This window comes from Molossus molossus, unplaced genomic scaffold, assembly GCF_014108415.1.
Source record: "Molossus molossus isolate mMolMol1 unplaced genomic scaffold, mMolMol1.p scaffold_m16_p_15, whole genome shotgun sequence".
Taxonomy (NCBI): Eukaryota; Metazoa; Chordata; class Mammalia; order Chiroptera; family Molossidae; genus Molossus; species Molossus molossus.
Genome location: NW_023425350.1, coordinates 74738721 through 74762748, shown reverse-complemented (window position 1 = coordinate 74762748; position 24028 = coordinate 74738721). Strand labels below are relative to the sequence as shown.

At 58.0% G+C, this 24028-nt stretch overlaps 1 protein-coding gene across 1 annotated transcript in view; it reads right to left on the bottom strand.

Annotated features, from left to right (window-relative positions):
• Positions 1-582: 582 nt before the first annotated feature.
• The window catches only part of FAM178B (family with sequence similarity 178 member B), an 81678-nt gene continuing 58232 nt past the window's right edge, over positions 583-24028 (bottom strand). The window contains exons 13-16 of the mRNA XM_036263508.1: positions 18488-18613; positions 2297-2374; positions 1858-2010; positions 583-615 (exon numbers count right to left, since the gene is read on the bottom strand). Coding sequence (XP_036119401.1) covers positions 583-615; positions 1858-2010; positions 2297-2374; positions 18488-18613 — 390 coding nt within the window. The remainder of the gene's footprint in view (positions 616-1857; positions 2011-2296; positions 2375-18487; positions 18614-24028) is intronic.

The window sequence follows — 24028 nt, the reverse complement described above, 5'->3', positions numbered from 1 at the left end:
CAATAAACTAAACAAAGTGTAATTACAGCTTTAATCACTATCTCACTCTGGGGATCCTCCCCAGGGGGTGGGAGTGGTCCCAGACGGGGTCCAAACATATGTTCCCCATCCAGGCTCCAGGGGTTCCTGGGGCCACAGGACAACTGATCCTCCTTGGAGATTTACCAACCCCTCTGCTGTAGGTTAGTAGGGCCCAAGCCCCAGTCACATGACTGTCCGAGGTAAGTTTTCAGCCAGCTGGATGCCGGGCACGAGACCTCAGGACAGGGACTGCAGGAAATGATCTGAACCACTAGGATGAAATCAGACTTTACTGTGCACAAGGAAACCTCACATTGGTGACCGAGGGAGGAAGGAGGCTGGGAGGCTGGGCCCTGGAAGGCCTCAGGGGGTGAAGAGGGCATGCTGGGCAGGGAAAGAGAGGCAAGACCCTGTCCACTGGGTTGGGGCAGTGTGGAGGCAGGCTCCCGCTTCATCAGACCGGTCCTCCTCTGGTCTCCATTCTTTGCTTCCTCCAGGTCCAGGGGTCCTCCTCATTCCCTGCCAGAGCCGAGAGCCCTGGACCACCCCTGCTCTGCTCCTTTAGATCTCTTCCCAGGGGCTGAAGTACTGCGCCTGTGGCGAGGTGAAGAACAGGATGTGGTAGCCCTGGGCCCTGATGCTCCCTGATTCCCCAATGTCCATCCAACATCCACGACAGCCCTCCCCTGTGCCCGGTGCTGAGTGACAGGCTCCTGAGGCTTGGCCTGGCAAGGACGGCAGGGCAGCAGGCCACTGACCACATCTCTGCCTGGGTCCCTCCACTCACTGCTCGCAGTCCCAGGACAGTGTCAAAGAAAGGTGGGGCCTGCCTCCTGGCTTGGCCAGGCCACGGATCCCTGTCCTTCTTTTCATGACAAACACGGTTTCCCACCAAAAGACTTGGATGATCTAGTTCCCTGGGGACTGAGGGTGAGGTTTACTCTCCAGCTTTCTCAGGGACTTGCAAAATCTGAGACCCAAGCCACAGCCTGTGGCGACGTGTCCCCCCCCTGCCCCAAGTCAGAGGTCACAGGGGAAGGACGAGCCCAAAGAAGGCAGAGGAAAGGCAAGTGGGAGCCAGGGCTGGGGGCCCACAGGGAAGTGCCCTGAGCCAGCCGGTGCTGCTGGTTGGTTGGAGGTGGCGGCCAGAGGGAGGAGGCCAGGGCAGGCTGGACCGTGCCAAGCCTGCAGGCGTGGGGGCCAGGCCGGCCCTGCTTGTGGTTCTGACGTTCGCACATTGCCTGCCTGCGTGACGGGCAAGCTATTTAACCTCTCAGTGACTCGGGTCAGCTTGCTCTTCTGTAAAATGGGGTCATAATCATACCTGCCTCAGGGGAAGTATGTAGATTCATGTAGAAAAGGGCCTCATTCAGTAAATATTAGCTATGAATATTGTCACCTAGAGTCTGAGAAAATGAGGGTGTGGAGGTTGATGCTACTGAGGGACCAGGGCGGCCGGGGAGTATCCCTCTTAGCAGAGAAGGAGGCCAGCTTCAGGCCTGCAGGACACGCAGGCGGAGGGCAGACATCTCGTGCCTGTTGCCCTTTCCGGGCACTGCCCACGATAAACGGGCCCTCCCAGTGGACCCTCTTCAGGGCAGTTTCTCTTTGGCTCTGCTCAGGAGGAGAGTCTTCTCTGTGTCCCACACCACAGACCCACACTGGTATCTGACTCGGCAAGAATGCTGGAGGTCCTCCGGCGTCTCCCTCCCCCCACAGCCCTCTCGCCCCTTTCCCAGCCAGAAGCGCAGCAGCTGCAGTGGGGGTGGACACGCTCTGGTCAGCTGCCTGACCACTTCCCTCCCCTCCCAGGTCCGGGGGCTCGAGGGGCAGCACCTGGGGCTGCCAGTGGGACAGCAGCTCCTGCCAGCGGATGTAGGTCTGGGCAGCCAGGTCCTTGAGTCTGGTCCGGTGCATGGCCTCGGGGCTCTCCCGGATATGGGTGCTGATGTGGCGGTCCAGCTGCATACACAGCAGCCGCAGCTCCCCCTGCAGAGGCAGCCGTGAGGGCCCGCACGCCCAGCACAGCCACAGTGCGGGGCGGAGGAGGAGCGAAATCAGAGGAGGGGGACACATGCGGGTGACTGCCCAGGTGGACAGAGCAGTGCTAGGGCACATGCCAGGAACCCCCAGAAGGCGCCGAGGGACCCCAGGAGAAGGCGGAGGCCTGCTGCCCCACCCCACTCTGCTGCTGCTTTCTCAGCCCCTTTGCAGTGGCGGACAACAGCCCGGCTCCACCCCAGTCGACTGTGGCCCAGCCTCTTGGGAGACTCACCCACTGGTCTGGAGTAATGTCTTGGCAGCTGACCACCACGCCAGCAAGTGTCAGGAGGCTGTGACACAGGTAGCAGACCTGGAGAGAGAGCACAGGAGAGAGGTGTCTGAAGCCCCTCACCCCAGTCCTGGTTCCCAGGCCCTGCAGGGTGAGGGCTGGGCTTCCAGCCAGTTTCCTGGGAGGCTCTTCAAGTAGGGCTCGGGCCCCACCCGCTCGGAGCTCTCCTTCTGGTGAATGACCTTACTCTCTTCCTTCAGAAAAAGAAGAAACCCTCCCACCCAGAACCCCACACTGCACCAGCCCTGTCCTGGGGTGCTCACTGTTAGGCACAGGGCGTCTCCACGCTGACCTCTGCTCTGCTCCATGAGCACCCCTCTATCTGTGGGCACTGTGACCGGGTGCCATTCTCTCTGGGGGAACGTGGCCCGTGGGTGCCCAGCTCACCCCTTGTGGAACACCACCTGCACAGGGACAGGGACGTGCAGCCCTGTCCAGACAGGCAACCATGTCGACAGGAGGAGGCAGGCGAAGGGAGGGAGGCAGGGGTGGTTTGGTTGAGCATTTGCATGTCTTACCCACCAACTCGTACCCTTTCTCTCGCACACTGGACACTTGAGGGGTAAAAAGAGGACAAAGCTGATCTATCTGATCAGAGAATGGTTTTGATACAATCCAGGTGCCCTCGGACTCTGTTGGTGCTCATTCCTTTAGGGAACATTCACCTGCTGTGCAGAGACAATGAGGTACGGGGAGAGCCCCAAAGACAGGGAGGCCTGGTGTGAAGACAGTCTGCCCCGGCACTGTCTGTGGCACCCCCCACCTCGACTCCTCTGTCTGAGATGGGGAGGGTGGCAGGAAATGCCCCACAGACCCACCACTGTGTACCTGGCGGATAACCAGCCCTGAGAGGTGGGCTCCAAAGGGACTGGAAGTCAGAAGGAGCCCAGGCTCCCCTGTTCCGCCACTTTCCCTGCCTTTGTCACCCTCCCTTTTAAGAGCACCAGGTGGTACCCCAGAAATGGGGCAGCCTCTCTGCCCAGACCCAGAAGCCTCCTGAGGGTAGAAGCTAGAACCACTTTTGAGGGCACCAGACTGGGCACGATGGGGTAGCCTTCCTGAGCTCAATGCCAGTGTCGAGTCCTGACAGACCACTAGCTCCTCCCCCTGCAGCACCTGCCCTGCCCACACCCAGCCTGCTGGCACCACAGCTGCGGCCCCGTGGTCTGACCCTCAGCTGGCCAGGTTGGGCGGCACAGCCCACCGCAGGCTCAGGGAAGACACAGTGGGAGAGATCCAGGGGGGCCGCTGGGGGCCTCCAAGCCACTGCCGTCTGCGCTGGCTCCACTGCAGGGTCCTGCGGCTACCGCACCGAGTCCCCCAGCAGGCGGCTTACCAGGGAACAAACTTCTAGCAGCCCCCTGACCCCCAGGGGCTCCCTGTCCCTAGTGGCCCTACCCTTTGGAGAAAGGGCCACAGCATTTGGAACCCCTCTGACCTCTGCAGTCCTGCCCACGGCTCGTTGCCACCCCTCCCCCACCCAGGACATAAAGCAGGCTCGGCCTGTGTGCCAGACACTGCGCTTGAACTGAGACACACCACAAACACCCAACATCAGAGGGAGAAAGACACTTCAGGAAGGCAACCATTTGGTCAACAGATCCTGAATTTCAGCTTCCCCAGGGAGCAGGAGAGAGGATCCTTCTGTTTTCTGGGGGTGGTGTGCAGCTCGAAGGTTCAAGGAGGAAGTGACTAAGCTGAACCAGGCTTCTAAGGAACAGCCGGATCTGTGATGAGGCTAGCCACTCGGCAGGGAAGGGCTGACAGACCCCAGGGCTAAATCAGGGAAACAGAGGCAGGCACCCGGGGGAGGGGGGTGACTGCCTGCTGGGAACCTGGCTGGGGTGGAGCAGGGGGAGGAGCACCCTGAGGACAGGGCGGCAGCAGGGGTCTGGACAGGGCAGTGGAGGATGCTGGCTTGTCACTCCCAGATTGCCTCTGGTATGCATGCATGTTGTTTTGAGCTAAAGGCAACTTTAGCTTCAGGCTCAAGAGAAACTCTGCCCCTCTCGTCAAGTACCTGGGAAACTTGCATTAGGGGCCTTGCCTAATTTGACCTATAGATAGGTCAAAAGAGATAAGCTCTTTTTGACCTATCTTTAGGTCAGGATAAATCCCTATTTACTAAATGTTTGTTCTTCTCATTCTGCAGTGAACCCTGTGCCGGCCCCAAGGTGCCTCACTCAGCCCTAGCTCACCGGACTGGGTCAGGTATGCGAGGTTCCCACACACACGCATGCATCACACTTGGTTCTCTCTTGTTCATCTATCTCGTGTCTGTTTGAGGTTAGACCAGCCAGAAGACCGTGAGGACAGAGGGGAGTTTGTTCCCTGATGGGAGGGGGGGCAGACGGGGAGCAGGGAAGCCGGCAGGGCACAGACCCGCTTGGATGGAGCACACCAGCGAGAACGCGGCTCCGCCATGATCATAATGTATGCTTTCCTCACACGATCAGAATACAGTGACAGTTTAAAAAATTCATTTAACATAAGACAGTGCCAGTTAGAATTGACTAAGCCTAGCTGGGTTTGGGGTGAGTTTGGGGCAAGGGAGAAGGGCATGACCCTGAGAAGAGGCGGAGCCTGGGGAGCTGGGCCCTGAGAGGGCCTTGAGCAAGCTGAGGCAGAGGGTGGGAGGCTGGGAAAAGGCCTCTCTGCAGGGGCAGGAGCCTGGGAGCGGTGGGCGGGTGTGTGTGTGTGCGCGCGCTCAGCCCTCTCACTCCGCCTGCCTGCAGCTCAGGTGAAGTCTCTGCATTTTGGAGAGCGAGTGCTGTGCACTCAAAGCCAGGGGCCAAAAGGGGCCTCTGGACAGCCTGGGATGGGTCCCTGGAGCCCCAGACACCCTGCAAAACTAATCTTCCTGGGAGGGAGTGTGGAGGGGGCCCTAGGATCTGAGGAGTGCCCTGGAGGAAAATCTGTGAGGAGTTATTGAGAAAAAAGTGACCACTTGTCCACCAGTTTCACAACTTCATTCTTGTACAGATAGAGTGGGAGGGAGAGAGAGGAAGAGAGAGAGAGAGAAACATCGATGTGAAAGGGACACATCGAGTGGCTGCCACCCGCTCGACCAACCAGGGCCGGGGACAAACTGCAACCGAGGTACATGCCCTTAGCGGGAACCGAACCCGGGTCTCTCCGGACCGCAGGCTGACGCTCGAACCAACGACCTCTTGGTGCATGGGTCAACGCTCAACCCCAGCCACATCAGCTGGACTCCCCACACGTTCTTTACCACAAACTCCAGCTTGTGCGTTTCTCTGGGCCAATGTGCATGGGCAGGACTCAGACCGGGCCCTGTGACAGTTCACCTGTGGTCAGAATCCCGATGAACAGTCCGTGCTGGGGGCTTTTGGAAAAAAGGCTTCATTGTGTACATAGGACACGGCCAGACCATGTCCTCCCCTCAGTTCCCTGAGACTCAAGACCTGAGACCCATAGTCTCAGGGTTGAGAGGTAAGAGAGGGTCCGACCTGTCCAGACGGAGGGACAGACAGCTGCACCGGTGTGCGCACGGTCAGAAAAGCAGATGTCAGCGGACACTGGGCTCTGTGGCTCCACCCTCTGACAAGCCCCTGGCAGCTGGGGGACCAGAGGCTGGCCCGGGAGCTCCAGCTGGGGGAGAGCCAGCGTTCCCAGGAGGACACAAAGCCAACAGCCAGGTGTGAGAGCTGCGTTTCCTGCTCCAGTTGCACTGTGACCAGTTCCTGAACTTAGCAAGCCCATTCCTGTCCTAGCTGGCACCACAGACTTGGGGCTCTGGCTTCTCTTTCAAGACACAGGAAACGGAGGCTGGGCAGAGGCTCGGGGCTGGTAGACATCAGAGCCCCCTGCTTGCTCCCATTTCCTGCACAGCTGGAAGTGCATGGTGGCCCTGAGGCCCCTTCCAAGTCCCTAAAAGTGTGGGGGTGGGGTTAAAGAGTGGCTTCAGGGTTAAAAAGCGGTGCTAGGCACTCCTTGGTGGAGGGGGGATACACTGGTCCCATCTTCAGGACCTTGTCTGAAAAATGGACCCTCACTGTTCAGGCTGCTCAGCACCTCCCCCACTGGGTGTGAGTTGGAGACTGGAAGCCCCCATGGGAAATGGGCCCGGGAAACCTCAGTCAACAACCTGGGGAGAGGCAGAATCTGCGGGTGCGGAATGGGACGTGCCTGAACCCCATGCGGACAAGACGGAACCATCCCCTGCTGCTAGCAAGTAGCAAGGCCTGTGGTTTCGTTTTCGGGGTCTTTTCCCAGAGGCAGGGGGACCTTCTGAGCAGTTCCATGCAGGATGCCTCGTGGGGAGGAGACAGAAGACGGGCTGCTGGGCTTGTCACCCCCAAGGGGGAGTTCTGACCCCAGAGCCAGGGCCACGCCCCGCTTTGCAGCACTTTCATCACAAGGCGAAGGGGAAAGGGTGGCTGTTCCCAGGAACTTCTTTACAGAATTCCCCTCCAGTGATGCCAAAGGAGCGGGCTTGGCTGGGAGTAGCAGGCTAAAAGGGGGCAGACAGGAGGAGGGAGGGATCTCCCAGGAAGCCACTCCCTCTGCCCAGAACATGATGGTTTCTCCCACCTCAGGTCATGACCAGGAATCGACTTAAGTAACCAGGCCAGTCTTCAACCCCAGCGCCCCCCTGGAGGCAGAAGGCTGGGTGGGGATGGCAGAGCTTGCCGCTGGCAGGAGGACCCTGTGGGAGCAGCTCCAGCCAGCTCCAGGGCAGCTGCTGTGGGGCTGGGGTGGGAGAACCAGGCTGGCCCAGGGACACCTGGGTGGGGGCCAGGATGGACCCACCGGACACGCCCTCCCCGCCAGGCTGCTGGGCCCAGGGTCTCACACTGCACGTGTCCCTGGTTCCTACTCAGTCAGCTGGCCCTGGCTCGTGTCTGTTGGTTGAAAACTGTCCTAGGCACCCAAAGGTCTCTGGTTCGATTCTGGTCAGGGCACGTGCCTGGGGGCAGGAGGCAGACAATCGATGTCTCTCTCTCTCCCTCCCTCTTCCTTCTCTCTCTCAAATCAATGGAAAAAAAAAATTTTTAAATTGATTTTAGAGAGAGAGGAAGGGAGAGAAAGATAGAAACATCAATATGAGAGAAACATCAATCGGCTGCCTCCTGCATGCCCCCCACTGGGGATCTGCCCCCCACTGGGGATCGAGCCCGCAACCTGGGCATGTACCCTGACCTGGAATCAAACCTGGACCTCTCAGTCCATGAGACAATGCTCAATCTACTGAGACACACCGGCTGGACGAAAAATATAGTTTAAAAAAGTCAGCCCCGCCCTGGCCGGTTTGGCTCAGTGGTTGGAGTGTTGGCCTGTGGACCAGAGAGTCCTGGGTTCGGTTCCTGCTAGGGGCACATACCAAAAAAAAAAAAAAGTCAGTCTTTTCCCAGCCTGTGTGGCTCAGTGGTTGAATGTCAATCCATGCACCAAAAGGTCGCTGGTTCGATTCCCGGTCAGGGCACTTGCCCATGTTGTGGGCCAAAATCTCCAGTGCGGGGGCATGAGAAGACAGCCAATTGATGTTCTTTCTTGCTGATGTTTCTCTCTCCCCTTTTCCCTTCCTCTCTCTCTAAAATCAATAAAGAAAAAAAAAGTCAGCCCTGAATGCCTACTGGTATCAGAGCCCCTACCTGGGACCCCAGGACCCCCGAACAGCCTCCTCTGGTTTTGCCTGTCCAAGCTCACTGGCTCTGGGTGGGGGCTGCCTTGGGGAACCTGCACTCAGCCACAGTCAGCTGGGCTGCTCTTAGTCGACTAGAGGACCTGAGGTCCAGCCCAGCCACAGGGCTGCCCCTGGGGGGAGGATTCTGCCACAAGGCCCATCAGGCCCATGTGCTGAAGGTCATGCACATGTACTGAAGGCCAATGCCAGAACCAGTCTAGTCTGGGAAAGACAGTGCTGCCCTGGTCTACCTGGGACATTTCAGACTCAAGGCAAGAGCTGGGTCCTGATAAATTATTTTTCTTTTCTTTCTTTCAGTTCTTTAAAATTAAATTTAAACCCATAGCCCCATTTCCCAGTGCCGTGAGGCAGGAGGCTCTCGAAGGGAGCCTGGGAATCCTCAGCCAGCAAATGTGGAAGCTGAGCCTGGGGCCCCGTCTCATGCCTGTCTCCAGGGAAGGTGAGGTCTGAAGCAGATGTCTGGGCGCTGGACAAGCTCTGAGTGTGAGTGTGTGTGTGTGTGTGTGTGTGCGTGCGTGCTACCGCCCCCCCCCCCCCTCAGAGAACAAGCCCCTACTGCTGGGCACAGCAAGGGCCCAAGGGCCTGCTGAGGCTGGACAGGGAGAGGCGAAGACTGTCCTGGGAGGGGAGCCCCAGAGCCCGAGCCCCCAGGGCATAGTTTGGTCTTCACCACAGGCTGGGCATAGGACAGCGATAATTAGTCATGAGTAATCCCCAGGCAGGGCTACTTGTGGGCCCCAGGCCAAGAGCCTCAGCCCATGAGAAAGCCGCAGGGCAGCTCATCTGGCTGGCGTGTCCACGAAAACAAGATGAGAGGGGTGCACTTTTCAGTGGGACTGCGCCCGGGCCTGCCATGGGATGTGGCATCGCTGTCCTCTCCAGGGGCGATCTTTTCCCTGCCCCCGAGCCAACTGCACCACGTGCTCCTCCTGCTCCAAGGTCACGCCCCTGACCTTGGCTTGGACCATCATGAAAGCAGCAAGCAGAGGGCTGTGCCCAAAGGAAAGCTGTTTGGAAGTGACTCTGACCAGGACAGGTCATCGGCCGTAAGTCCTAGAGAGAAGGAAATGACGAGGACATTGTACTGATCACTAGGAAATGAGTGGAGACGGTGACACACCACCTCTTCCTAGGCCAGGGTCCCTGAAGGCACAGGGCAGCGAGGCCAGAGAGACGTCATAGGCAGGGCCTGAGACACTCACCCCAGCGCTTGTGAGACTGGACACTCAACTCTTTTTTTTTTTTTGTGCTAATCCTCACCTGAGGATATTTTTTCCATTGATTTTTAGAGAGAGTGGAAGGGAGGGAGGGAGAGGAGAGAGAGAACATCGATGTGAGAGACACACATTGATTGGTTGCCTCCTGCACGTGCCTTGACCGGGGCCAGGGATCAAACCGTGACTGGGAATCGAACTAGAGAAACTTTGGTGCATGGGCTAACGCTCTAACCACTGAGCACACCAGCCAGGGCCACACAATAAAAGTGCCAGCTCGGATGTGGGGGTGGGTTTGAACCCAAACATGACGCAGAGATGAGGCCACTTGAGGGTGATGACCGACAGGCTCAGCATCGGGAGAGGGAGAGGACCCCAGCTCAGGTGCTGGGGACACAGTGCGGGAAAGCTGCTCAGGGCCACGGCTGGGCAGAGCGGCGGGCTGCCCGCTGAGGCTGCCGGAGCCCCGGAGGCCAGCCCAGCATGTGTCTGCCTCCTCAGCTTCCTCACGAGGGGAGCCCTGGCCTGCACCTCGAACTGCCAGGGAGAGTTCAGACCCGAGAACGGATCTCACTTAAAAGAAACGGAGGATTTTCTTAGGCTCTATCTTGAACTCAGGACTAGGCCCCAGGCCCTGCTCTTGGTCCTAAGGACAGGGAAGGAACTGGAGGCTGTGGCACAGTGTGGTGGCCAGTGGGGAGTAAGATGGCGTTGGGACAAAAGCAGGAAGGCTGAGGACTTCTGTTCCTGGGGCCCTGCTGTGGGGAGGTCGTCGTGGAGCCTCTGACCCTCTGCTAGCGCCCTCCCACCCAGCCCACCCTTCCCTTCTGGCTTCCTGCTGCCCTGGGGGCTGGGGGAGATGACAGGCGGGTTGGCTGGCTCTTCCTGCTTCTCCAGCTACAACTAGAGACCCTGACCCCAGAGGGATGTGGACCGGAAGCCAGCTCTGCCAGCAGCCCAACAGGGACTAAGGTCTCCACGCGACACTTGAGCCCGTGACGCATCACGTGGGCATAGCTAGCGGGAGCCCATGCTGGAGAAGCCACCCAGACCAGGGGCAGGCATGCCCGTCCCGCAGGGCCTTCCTCTAAGCAACGACTCCCTTCGCGCCCCGAGGGGCCCCTGGCGTGCTGCATGGCCAGAGCCTGGGAAGACTGCCCTCCGCAGCCTTCGCAAAGGGTGACAGGGCATAGGGCCCCTGCCCATGGCTGAAGGCCAGAGGGTGCCATGAGGTTTCCAGATGCCCAGGATTCTGCCCCTTCCTTTGTCAGTGTCCCAGCCTCCGTCCCCTAGGCCCAGGCCGAGTTGCTCCGAGGCAGTGACTTCGTCCCGACTCCAGGGGAGACATGGCCCAGGCTGGCCTATCCCTGTGCCTGGCTCTGTGATTGGCTTAGAGAGGAGCACATGACCTACACCAAGCCACTGAGACTGAGCTCTGGGACTCTGGTGGGAGCCCAGGACAGAAGCTTTTTCTCCTCGGCTGTGGTTGCTGAGGGCAGGATGAGTCTGGGGTTTCCGAACCCAGTGGGGAGAGCCTGCCTGGGACGCAGCTGAGGGCAGGGCCCGGAGGTGCCAGGAGCAGCACGGAGGCGCTGGACAGGGCTGCCCCAGCCTTTCTGGATGAGTGTCTGAGTCACTGCAGAGCCCCGGCAGAGACAGGGAGAAGGGGCAGAAAAGGTGGTGAGAAGGCTGTGGTCTGCCGGCAACTGCTCCTGCAGACAGGGCAGCGGGCAAGGGGTCTCACGCCCTGCCTGGTCCCCCAGGGGCTCAGACATAGCGCTGAGAAGGCACTGCTCCTGCCCTGGCCGGGTGGCTCAGTGGCTGAGCACCGACCCATGAACCAAGGGGTCACCGGTTCGATTCCCGGACAGGGCACATGCCCAGGTTGTGGGACTGATCCCCAGTGGGGTGTGTGCAGGAGGCAGCCAATTGATGTTCTCTCTCATTGATGTTTCTATCTCCCTCTCCCTCTCCGTTCTTCTCTTTCTAAAAATCAATAAAAAAATATAAATAAAAAAAGGTGACGGGTTTGATTCACCATCAGGGCCCAGGCCCAGGTTGTGGGTTTGATTCCCTGGTTGGGGTGCATAAGGGAGGCATCTGACTGATGCTTCTCTCTCACACTGACATTTCTCTCTCTCACTCTAAAATCAATAAAACATATTAAAGAAGGAAGAAGAGGCACTGCTCCCCCACCTACTGGCTCAGCCCTGGACAGAAAGGGCAGGGTGGGTGGGGCCGGATGCCGGGGAGGTGGGAAGGGTCCTCAGCCTCTCCCTGTCCAGTCTCCACAGGCCTGTGGGCCCTTGCTGTGCCCAGCAGAATGGGCTTGTTCTCTCCGAAGAGGGACCCACTAGGAATGCAGCCGAGACAGACTCTGGGCGCATCCTCAGCGGTGGCAGGTTCAGGTGTGTGAAGCTGCAGGTGAGTGAGCAGCCTGTGGGACCACAGAATCCAGGACAGGAGGGACAGGCGGGCACTGCCAGGGAGGAGGAACAGAAGGAGCCAAGCCACAGCCTGAGAGTGGGGTTTCCAGGAGGGGTGCCCACCGCCTGCACGAAGGCTGTGGTTGGACCCCCAGGGGTGAAGCGCCGGGACAGTGGGCCAGCTGGTGAGGGCCTGGACGGCAGGGGCTGGATCTGACGTGACGGGCACTGAGGACCGCTGCTTCCAGAGTAGGGACGGAGGACGAGGACCACAGAGCGGTCCAGGAGGACTTGCAGGATACAGAGGCTGAGGTAGGGTGCCAGGTCAGAAACAGTGAAGTCACCACTACGGGGAAGGACTGTGCCAGGGGAGGGGTCCCTGGGCCTGGGGTGGTGGGCAGAGAGCAGGCGTGGACGTAAGGTGCCTGAATGAAGAAGCCCAGCCTGCCTTCCGCAGCTGAACCCTGTCGCTTCAAGCCCTGCTCAAATGCGTGCAAAGAAGCCAGAATTTCTGGGACCCAAACAGAGCTGTCCTGGACCCTGTGTGGCTTCAGATGCTCAGAGGACCTATTCTGAAGAGGCTTAGTGCCACCGAGGTGCGGCCAGTGCATGAATGCCCTTTAAAGGTCAGCTTTCCAAAGGCCAACTCTTTGAGGGTGACTTCAAAAGATACCCGAAGTTCCTCACTATGGAGCAAGTAAGAACCCACCACTGACCAGCCAGGCCCTTGAAGGACTCATGACTCCTGAATACCTAGTTTCCATTCCTTAAAGCTAGTCAGTGTCCTCCATCCCCAGCCCCGAGATGCATGGCTGTCCCTAAGGTGCAGGGCGAGGGGCAGTCAGGGAAGGACGGCACCTGCAGGTAAGGAGGCAGACCAAGCCCAGGGAGCCGGTCCCCATGCTGCTGTGAGCAGCAGGAGAGCATGGGAGCAGGCACAGAGCTGCCAGGGCCATGCCCCCTCCCTGTCCTTCCCACAGCCACCCGAACCTACCCCAGGCACTCAAGGTGCTCTTGGCAGGGTCACCTGACCCAGACACAGACCAGCCGCCATCTCAGCAGCAGACGCAGCTATATTAACACAGGGGCACACTGCAGAGATATATGCACCACACACACACACACGCAGCGACACAGGCCTAGGCCCTCTGCGAACATGCAGGGATCCCAGGAGTATGTGCACACAAAAGACGTGAGTCCCAAAGCGCGGTCCAGGCTCAGAGCACACCACCTCCAACGATCAGCTCTGCACCAGCGCCGCTCCCACCCCCAGGCTGCCCCAGGCACAGAGCCGACCACAGGCCCTATGCGTCGTGAGGAAGTCGGCAGGAACCACCTGTGGTCAGCCAGCTTCTGTCTAGGGGGTGTGGCCTCCTGCAGCTGGCCCACGAGGGACAGGGCCCACCACATGTGCAGAACCCTCAGTGGGTCCCCGGCTGTCTGTCCCACAAGGACAGTATCAGGCTTGAGGAGGACGAGCCCAGGAGGCTGGGGAGGAGCTGGGACCGGCTCCTGGTGCCTTGGTGCAGGCCTGCCCTGGACTTCCCCTTTATGGACCTTCCTTTTCTTTTACATAGTGAGAGACAGTCTACTTCCTCAAAGTTCCCACATTTAACCAAACTGGGAAGAACTCCCACCCCACCACAGAGACTCTGCAGGACAGTGCGGTAGCCGGGCGCAACAGACGGCGGAGGTTCAGCAGGGCCCACATATCAACAACTTCCATAAAAGGGAGCAGCCAAGACTCTGAGATCGGCCAGGACACAACTAGACAAAATCTGGCCAAACATGACGTGGACAATAAAGGGGTCATGTACTAAAGCTGACAGGTCGGGGAGGCCCGCTTGGTGGCTTTACAAACGCAGAGACCGAGAGTAATCAGATAGGAGGGTCCGAACATCAAAATCCCTAACTGAATGTGAGCCACAGTCATGTCTCAGGCCTGCAGCTTCCTTGACAAAGGTCAATCCTTACGTCTGAACATCAAAATTCCTAACTGAATGTGAACCACAAGTCACATCTTAGGCCTGCAGCTTCCTTGACAAAGGTCAGTCTTTACCTACATGAGCCTGCCTATCGTCTTTTTGCATCTGTAAGATCATATAACATACCTTTGAAGTGGCAGAATAGCCCTGGCCGGTCTGGCTCAACAGTTAGAGCATCGACCTGTAGACCAAAGAGTTGTGGGTTTGATTTCGGTCAAGGGCACATACCTCAGTTGCAGTTTGGTCCCCAGCCCTGGTCTGGCTCTTGCGGGAGGCAGCCAATCGATGTGTCTCTCTCACATTGATGTTTCTCTCTCTCTCTCTCTCTTTCCCCCTCCCACTCTGTCTGAAAATAAATGGAAAAATATCTTCAGGCGAGGATTTAAAAAAAATAGAAGAAATGGTGGAATTATCTTTTGCCCCAGAGCCCTCGGGGCACCACCTCAGGCACCAGAACACAAGGCCACAGAACCCCTCCCTGCTGACCTACCCTCCCCCTCATGCCCTCTGTGTGCTGTGAGTGCTTCCTATCCTGTATCCACCAAGGAAAAAGAAGTATGTGTCTCTCTGTTTTACTTTTTCTTTTATCCTCACCCGAGGACATTTTTTCATTTTTTGTTCAGATAAGAGTGGGAGGGAGGGAGGGAGAGAAACATCGATGTGAAAGGGACACATCAAGTGGCTGCCACCCGCATGACCCAACCAGGGCCGGGGACAAACTGCAACCGAAGTACGTGCCCTTAGCTGGAATCGAACCCGGGTCTCTCTGGACCGCAGGCCGACGCTCCAACCGCTGAGCCAAACCGGCCAGGGCTCTGTTTTACTTTTATCCAAACTCAGAGATACCCTGCCCCTGCTTTGTTTTCTCCCACCTCCCTAATCTATAATCAGTGGATTCATGTAACCCCCCCCCTTACATCTCCTCGTTTGATTCTCATCTATAAAATAAGCTGCAAAACTGCCATTTTGAGGAGCATTTTTTCAATCAAATTCATTAAAAATTATCTACAGGTTTAACTTTTTTTTTGGTACATGCCCCTAGCGGGAACCGAACCCAGGGCTCTCTGGTCTGCAGGCCAGTGCTCCAACCACTGAGCCAAACTGTCCAGGGCTACAGGTTTAGATATTTCTTATGTCAACAATGGTTTACGTGAATCAACAAAAAACCAAAATGCCCCAGGATCTCTGGCTCTGGGTTGGAAGGCTGAGCTGGATGCATTCAGGAGACAGTGGCCAGCTGAGTCCAGTCATGTGGCATCTGTCTGCACGCGGAAAGGACAGCCTCGCCTGTAGGCCAGAGGCCCTGTCTCTTGCAGACGTGGTGTCCGTGGGCCCGAGGGGAGCACCTGGAGACTGACTCTCAGGTGCGCGTCTGCACTGACGACCCCAAACACTGACCTCTGTCTGCTCTCCTCTGAGAGGGCCCCTCTCAAACCAGGCAAGCACAGGGCCAACGGCAGCCTTGTGGGGGCCAGGGACACTTCTCTCTTACCCTTTACTTCTTCTGGCTGGTGAAGATTTTGGAAGACACAGCAGATAAGAGGAGAAAACCAAATATTTTTTTTCTTTTAAGAGAGAGAGGAAGGGAGAGGGAGAGAGAGAGAGAGACATCGATCAGCTGCCTCCCACACGCACCCCAACTGGGGAACAAATCCACAGTCTGGGCGAGTACCTTGATGGGGAATTGAACCAGCGACCTTTCTAAGCCAACTAAGCCACATCAACAGGGTGAAAACCAAATCTTAATACTTGTACAATTCATAAAACATAAAAATTACAAAGACAGTGAGGCAAACTGAAGTATATGCCTCCTTTTTATTGTTGTTGTTAATCCTCACCTGAGGATATTTTTTCTGTTGCTGTTTAGAGAGAGTAGAAGGGAGGGAGGGAGGGGCAGAGAGACAGAGAGACAAGCATCAATGTGAGAGAGACACATCGATTGATTGCCTTCCGCATGTGCCCTGACCAGGGCAGAGGACTGAACCTACAACCCAGTTACTTGCCCTTGACCAGGAATCAAACCCGTGACCCTTTGGCATGCTGGCCACTGCTCTAACCACTGGGAACACGGGCCAGGGCTATATGTCATTTTTGACCAAGGAAGGGGAGGTGGGAAATTCCCAGGTAGCTGAGAATGATCAAACATTTGGTAAATACATCCTTGCCTGGGCACCCACAGAGGGGAACCTAGGAAACAGACTTTGCTGGGACCCTCCCTGTCTGCCCCACTTCGTTCCATGTGCTAAGGCCCCCTTTCTGAAGCAGAGTTTTCTACTTGAATCTCTAGGCAGGGAAGGGGGAGTAACAAACTCTTCCTGAGTTTACTGGACTTGAATTGTTTTCTGTTCAAAATAGTCTGAGCCACACACCAGCAAGGGGCTGGACAACCTTTTATTTATCCAAAAGCACTTGAAAATGCTGCAAGTATTCCAGTTATCCCGTTAACAGGCAGGCTCCCCATATCCCACAAGCTCTGTGGTGACCTGCTAGGACACACAGCCTCCCCTCCGCCCCCTGGCCAGGGCGGGCGGCCATTAGGAGCAGGTTGTGTCTTTTGTGGCCTCACTAGCTTGTAATTACACACAGGTTCTCGGACTGGTTCCCTCACGAGCAGATGACACTTGTGAAGCCCAGGCTGCAAACCCCTGCCGTCCTAATGATACAAGGACTTCAGAGATAAGGGGCCAACATGCAGAGGCTGGTCAGAGGGCGTGCAGGGGGAGGACGAAGGACGGTCTCCAGAAGGAGGGCAGGGTGGCCAGAGGGGGTGAGAGGTTCAGAGAGAAAGAGGAATTAAAGTTGCTTCATTCGTTCACTCATCCAGTGCCAAGCACACTGCACGAGGTGGAGATACCAGCTGTGCCCACTGTCTAGCCAGGGACAAGTAAAGGCGCAACTGCAAAGCCACAAGATCAGTGGGACACAGTCATGCCCTGGGCAGAGAGAGCCGCCCTCCCAGGCGGGCGGAGGCTGGGAGGTCACAGGGAGAGGAGCCGAGCCAAGGCCCCGGGCAAAGAGAAGAGGTGGGGAAAGCAGGGAGTGGAGCCTGGCAGGAGTGTTTATCTGAAGGGCTGGGGGAGGGCTGCGACCACACTGCAGTCTCTCTAGGGCAGGAAATCACCCAGACGAAAGTGCACAGAGTCTGAGGGAGAAAGGGTCCACCCCAAAATGAGGGAAGGGCCCAAGTGCTGGGAAAGAGCCTGTCCCCATTTCGACCTCACTCTGGCCTCAGTTTCCCCGCTGTACCTCAAGGAGAAAGAAGGCAAAGCCTTTGAGCTCTCAGGATAAAAGGCTCAGCCAGCCCAGACCACCACTCCCTGTAAAACAGGGCGGATGACGCCTCCACTCTTTTTGGCTGGTGAAAAGCCTGATCATCTTTGAAGATGAAACGTGCTGAGGCCTAACGAGGAGTCAGTCAGCCGAGGTGGGAGTGGGGCTGGGCTGCAGGAGCCCAGTCACCTGCCCGCCCCTCCAGGTCCCAAAGAACCGGCCAGGGGGACAGAACACTTCCCGTGTCTGTCTCCATCCGCGGTGCCTCCCACAGCCTGGCCTGCTCCCTGCCCTCTGCTCTGGGCCACCCCCTCCCAGGCCAGGACCCACGCCCGAGGCTCGCGCTCCAGCAAAGGCGTCTGAGAGCCTCCTGGGCAGCACACTGGACACTGCCGCCCTGGGGGAAGGCTGGTCACTTCCAACATGGCCACTGAGCAGAGGGACGAGTCACAACTTCCTATATATGCCTGAGAACAGTCCTCCAAATAAAGGGTACCTTCACCCACCAGGTGAGGTCACAGGAGAGGCCCAAGGTGCCTGGAGGTCACACTCTTCATGTAGTGGACCAGACACAGCCCCTCTCCTTCTCCCAGCCCAGGCCCGTCGCCGCCGTCCCGCTCAGGCAGACCACCCAGGCCTGACCCCCAAACACCCTCTCAGCCCCCGAGCCAGCTCCCGGGTTCAAGAAGCAGTCGGCACAGGAGAGGGCCAGGGTGCTCACAGGCTCCTGGGGGGCAGCGCCTGGGGCCGGGCAGAGGCCTTCCCCCACTTCCGGGAGAGCTGCACCTGGGGGCTCGCGCATCTTCTTAATGGTCCATTTGTGTTCATTAAGTAATTAATTCATTTATCTGATTTGCAGGGTGATGCCCAAAGGTTAGATTTCTGAACTGTCAACATAGCCTCAGAGTGAGCTTTTGGAATGACCACTCCCCTAAATTAGGAAGATGCTTATCTGTATTCCTCACCCTAAGGGCTAGGGTGCTCACTGAGATCACCGCGCTCCCCAGGAAGCCAGGTTTGGGGATCCAATCCGAAGCCCCACACCACCTCTGCTTGGCACTCACCCTGGGGCCACAGCCTCACTATTCCAAACCCCAGGCCTGTCAGCTCTTGGGGACCTAACTGCCCCAAAGCATGGCTTTCCGGGAATCTGGGCACTGTCTGGAAGGGCAATAGGAAGAACTGGGGAAGGCCAAGGACTCAAGCCAAGGACAAGCATGCTGCCCTCAGAGGACAGGGTGCCTCTCACGTCCGGACATAGCCACTTGTCCTTTGTGTCCATCCCACTTTGTCCGCTCAGCACTGTTGCTCCCGCACCCTCTCTGCACAGAGCCAGCCAGGGAGACAGGTGCAGCAGGTCTGCCCGGGGCCGGCCACACTCAGCCTGCCGCCTGTGCACACAGCGCCCCGCAGCGCGGGACCTGGGCAAGGGCACTGATCACGGGCTGTGCCCAGACCGCGAGTGCCTACTCACCACCGGGAGGCAGCTTGCTGGTCTCTTTCCCCTGAGGGCCCACAGGGTGAAGGGTGAACAACCCTGCCTCACCTGCTCCCCTGGTGCTGGTGCTCACCTTGTGGTCTAGCTCGGCACTGGCCTTGGGCTGCTGCTCCTGGCAGGGTGGCGAGGGCCCAGCGTCCAGGTGCTGAGCGAGAGATGACGGCCTCATGAGGCTCAGGAGCCGGCTGAGCACTAACAGCTGGGGAGGAGAGCGGCCGTCAGTCCCGAAGGGCACTCAGGGACTTTGGCCTGGGTGCCTGGGCTGGCAGTGGTGGCTAGAGCATAGGCTCCAGACCAGACCCCAGCTTCCAGAACCCGGATCCAACTCTCACTTGGAAGCCGAGCGTTATCTGTGAAGTGGAGAGAAGTGCACACCTTCCCGAGAAGGAGGGCACAGTCACACGGGCCTGGCACAGGGCGAGTCCTCCCTCAAACGCGTGAGTGAGGAGGAGCTCCGGGGGCTGGGGTTGGACCCACCTGCCGGCAGTCAGAAGACACTCGTGGTTTAGAACCACGACCAGCAGAGAGGGTCTCTGCCCCCAGGAAGACTGCGCACCCTGAGCTGCTGCTCACCCTGGGGCCACTGTCCTGTGTCCCTCTCTTTCCATTTAACTTGCTCCTGTGGGGCTGAGCAAGGGCTCAGGGAGGGAGAGAAGCGGGGTGCCAACCGCACTGCCCTCATGCTGCCCCTGCTTCGCCCTCTCGCTCCCCCGTTTTCCTTCCAGAGAATGTTAAAGCAAATCCAAATGTCTTTTCATTTTACCCATAAAGAGCTTCAAACAGAAAAGGATAAGGATGCCCCCAGTATAATCATACCATTCTCTTGCCCAACACAATGACCAAGAATTCCTTATATGATCTAACACCTGTGTTCAGTTTTCTCCAATTGTTTTAAATATGCCCTCTATAGTTGTTTTGTTGGAATGGGGATTCCCCACAAGGTCCACACCTTGCATTGGGTTGAAGTGCCACTTAATCTGCTAGCTGCCTCACCCCCTCATTTAAACTGCCCATCCTCTCTGAACAAATGGACCAGTGTTCTCCACCCTCTGGGCCGTGGTCCGTGTAAGTCCAGGTCTGCAGCAGGCAATCCTTCCTGCCCAGCCCTGCACCTGGTTCAGGCAGCCTGGGCTAGCCCCAGCCAGGACCACCCAGCTGCCCCAGGCGCTTCTAAGGCACGTGCATCTGGGGAAGGTGGTGGTGCAGAGCGAGGGAGCAGCGTGAGGGGAGCTCAGAAGCGCGGTCTCCTCAGATGCAGTAGGTGCAGGGTGGCCAAAAGGGCAGGGGCTCGAGCCCCAAGCCCAGCTCCCTGCTTGAGCCCCGCCCTGCCCAGCACACCTGGCTTCCTCCCTCGGACCCACCCTCAGACACCTGCTCAGCACCCCAGTGGCTCTGGGCTTAGCCCAAAGGAGCAGCTGGGCTGAGGGCTAGGAGTCAGGCTGAGTCGCAGCTCCTGAAAGGGAGCCAGGGCTTCTTGGCTCAGTGTCTGATCCTGTCAGGAGGGCAGAAGAGGAGGCAGGGCGAGAGAGGGAAGGCTCTGGTGAAGAGAAGCACCATCTGGAGCTTCACCACAACCCAGTGAGCCGCCCTGCTCAGGCCCTGCAGTCGGGATGGTTTCCAGCAGCACTGCCTGCTCAGGGCTCACTGTGCACACGGGCCGCGCTGCAGCCTATGCCCAGAAGCTCTCAGGGGGGAGCCTCACCCAGCTGCACCCTCTCTGCCAGGGAGCCTTGGGCAGGGCTGGGCAGAGGAGCACACACAGAGCTCCGTGTCTTCCCTTTCACTCGGGGGAAACAGCTCCTCGGCTCAATGCAGCAAGCCTCCAGCTCTGCTCATTCCCTTTTGGTTCCAGCTCAGCCAGCCCCTCTCTCTCCAGGATAAGTTTGAGCTGCGTGGGTCCCGGCTGGGCCAGGGCCTGACCAGCACAGCTCCTTGCCTTGCCCCCACTTCTGGAAGCTGGCTCTGTAGACACTCAGCCCTTGAGGGCAGATGCCTCTAGGCCAGAAGCAAATGATCACCCAAGAAGGCAGCTTTCCACTGGCCTCAACAGTGTGCCCGGCGAGAGGAGGCAGGTCCGTTCCAGAGCGCCCTGTCCACACAGCCTGTCCTCCATGCTCAGCCAGACTGCCGCTCCTACTTGCCCAGAGGAGACGGGCCAGGATCTTCCATGGGCAACACCCCCGGGGCCCCTGCTGCTTCTGGGAGCCTGTACCCTGGGTGGGCCTTCTGACCAGACACTGCACAACTACCCCTCCCCGCTTCCAGCCCCGCTCCGGGCCCAGCTCCCTGCTACCTGCAGCCCTCTAGCCCACCCTACTCCACTCGCCAATCCTGACTGCACGACTTGTATTTCCGTGGCATTTATCACCGTCTAACATGCTGTGCGATCCAATTGTTCATTATTATTATCTGGTCCTCCTCACTCATTGGACGGTAAGCCTCATGAGGACCGCTGCGCAAACGCAGGCAGTGTCCCAGATGGAGCGCAGTGCCCAGCACGCGGGGCAGGTCGGATCTGTCCTCAGGGAATGAATGAACAATAAATGCATGGCCGCAGTGCAGCAGCTGGCCTTTCCCGAGTAGATGCAAACTGATCCCCTGGCGTCAGCCACTGGAAGCCCACGTTTTCCAAACCCCAACTGGAAGACGTGGCCTGACAAAAGAGGCTTGCTTCGTGCAAGAGGTGGCCTGCGACAAGAAGCTAACTCCGACTTCCTCCAAAGCTGCCACTGCACCTTGCCTGCCCCACTCAGTGCCTCTGCACCCAGCCGGACGTGCGGACTCGGAGCCCCTGGCCCCCTTCCTCTCACCCCAGGTCCCCTGGCTGTCCTTGGGAAATGCACCTGGGGTCTGGGCACTTCTCACCACCTGTGCCACCATCTCCCCAGGCCAAACCACCAGCAGCTCTTACCACAGTTCCTGCCATCACCTCCTTCCTCCCACCCCCAATAGTCTGTTCTTAATACAGCAGGCAGAGTAAATTAGAAACATTTTATAAATCAATTATGTTTTTCCTCTTAAACCCTTTCAATGGATCTCCACTTTGGCATGAAAGTCAAAGCCCCCACCATGGCCTGGAGGTGCTGGCCCACTTACCTCTCTGACTTCCATTCCTGCTCCACCCTCAGCCCTCTGCTCCAGCCACACTGGCCTCTGCCTTTTCTCCAACCTAAGAGGCTTTGCCTGCCCCAGGGCCTTTGCACTTGCTGTTCTCTCTTTCCCCAGAAACCTGTGCTCAAATGTCCCTGCTCACCCTTATAAAAATAGCATCCTCCCAACACTTCCTCTTCTCTTTCGCTGGCCTTGTTTTTCTCTATTGCACTAACAATCTGGCATGCCAAATATTTACTTCTTTCTTGGTCCCTGTGTCCATCTTGCCATGGACCATGAGGCAGAGACTGCATTCTATTCGGGGCTGTATCTGACTGACCTGAGAATTGTCTGGAGCATACTGATGCCTGAGGCAAAAACCCTGTGTTTCTGGGATAGGCCAGGGAGTCACACAATCCACAGGGGGGCAGCTGGACCCCGAGACTCTCCTGGAAAATGCAAGCCTTGGGGCTGTTGTGTTCCGACCACCCACAGAAGTCCTGATCCTCAAATTCAGCTGTCCAACACCTGCTCCTGCTCCCGAGGCTGCAGACTGCAGCTTGAGCTCAGGGAGCCAAGCAATGCCGGCGTCAGGGACTTCTGCCCCGTGTGCCCTGAGAACCTGCTGCCACAGCAGCCTGGATCTTCTTCTCCACAGTCAGTTCTCAGCCCTGGCACCCCTCCTCACGCCCAGCTGATACGGGTTATCGAGTGCGTGTGTACTGATGAAGGGTGAGGAAGGGATGGCGCTTGCCATCCAGGACTGAGCTCAAGGGACCAGTGGCACCTGCAGCGCCGAGTGGCAGGCAGGTCCAGGCCGTCACCACGTGAGAGCCACGGGAGGGCTGGGGAAACGCAGAGGGCATGCTGCGGGGTCCAGGGCAGGACTCTGGAGCCAAGGCCTCTGGGCTTGAACCCCAGATCCACGACTTTGCTGCTGTGTGACCCTGAGCCTTTTCCTAACCACACCTGCCTTGGTTTCCCCATCTGTAAAAGATGGACGATAAACAGTCCTTACCACTGGGGGCTGCTGTGAGAAAGAGGTAAGCTTTGGGAGGGCCCGGGACAGAGCCAGTGCCGGCGGCCTGTCAGCCACCGCTGTGCAGCTGGGAGCTGATGGCTGGGAAGGGAGAGGCGTCAGTGCAGAGCTGTGTGCAGGAGACGCTGTGAGGGGGGTGGGCTGAACATGGACAGCTGCGGGGCTGAGGTTGCCCTTTGAAGGTGTGTTTCATGAGGATCTGCCTGACAAGCCAGACTGGAAAGGGAGCGCCTACAGCCGGAGGCCTGGGAGGAGGCATGCAGCAGCCTGAGGCTGGCAGCGGAGACGGGAAACACAGGCCGTGGGCAGGCCTGAGCCGGTCCTTCCTCCCCTCCAGCCACCAGGCGTCTGGCAGGCCTTGCACAGCTGTACTGCCTGCCTGCAGACTCCTCTCTGCACCAGCACGGACTCAGCCCTCTAGGGTGGCTCAGGACACCTCCAGGAGCCATTGCACTGCCCCGCCCGCCTCGGCACACCCCCTCCTCTGCACAGCCGCAGGCTCCCGTTACGTACCCTCACTGCCCAGGCTCTGGGCAACAAAAACAACGACAAACAAAATCCCAAACCTTGAACTGACCCTGATGTTGAAGTCACCTGTGTCTTTGCAGTTACTGCCAAATGGTGCTGGCAGGCGGCTGCCACTGCCCGCCACCGCGGTCCTGGCCCTGGTCTCCCTGAACTCTGCTGACACTGTGCTCTGCTCTCCACAGGCTCCGTGACCCTCCTTTGGCCATTATCAATGCCTCTACCAGGTGGCCCTCTGGAGCCCTCTGGGACCACTCGGACTTGTCCCCCCCTGCATCTCTGCCTGTCCTGCCCCTAACCACTTGGCACCCCACAACACTGTCTGGTCCCTCTGTTCTTCAGAGATGTCTGTCATCAGGCTGTCACTTCTGTGAAGTGACCCCTGTGCAGGCCACTCCCTCACCCACCCCTCCCAAGGTCTCTGCCTGGAGAATGCTCCCCTTGCACACGTACCAGCAACTCACTTCCACAAGCATGCACGAAGTTCCCAAGTGTGGCCAGCACTGTACGGGCACCAAAGGGTAGCAGCAAGCAGAAGTCATTTGGTCCCTGCACTCAAGGAGCTGCTGGTGTGTGTGTGTGTGTATGTGTGTGTGTGTCGGTGTGTACATATGTGTACAGACCTGAACAAACAAATATGAAAATATCAGGCCCAGCTGGTGTGGCTCAGTGGTTGAGCGTCGACCCATGCACCAAGAGGTCGCCAGTTTGATTCCTGGTCAGGGCACATGCCCAGGTTGTGGGCCTGATCTCTTGCCCAGGGGGGCAAGCAGGAGGCAGCCAATAGATGTTCTCTCTCATCAATGTTTCTATTTCTCTCCCTCTCCCTTCCTCTCTCTCTAAAATCAATAAATAAAAAAAGAAAAGAAAATTTAAAAACGGGGTACTTTGGGTTGGGTGGTCAGGAAAGACCTCTTGGAGGAGGTGATAGTTCAGCCGGAACTGGAAGGATGAGAAGCT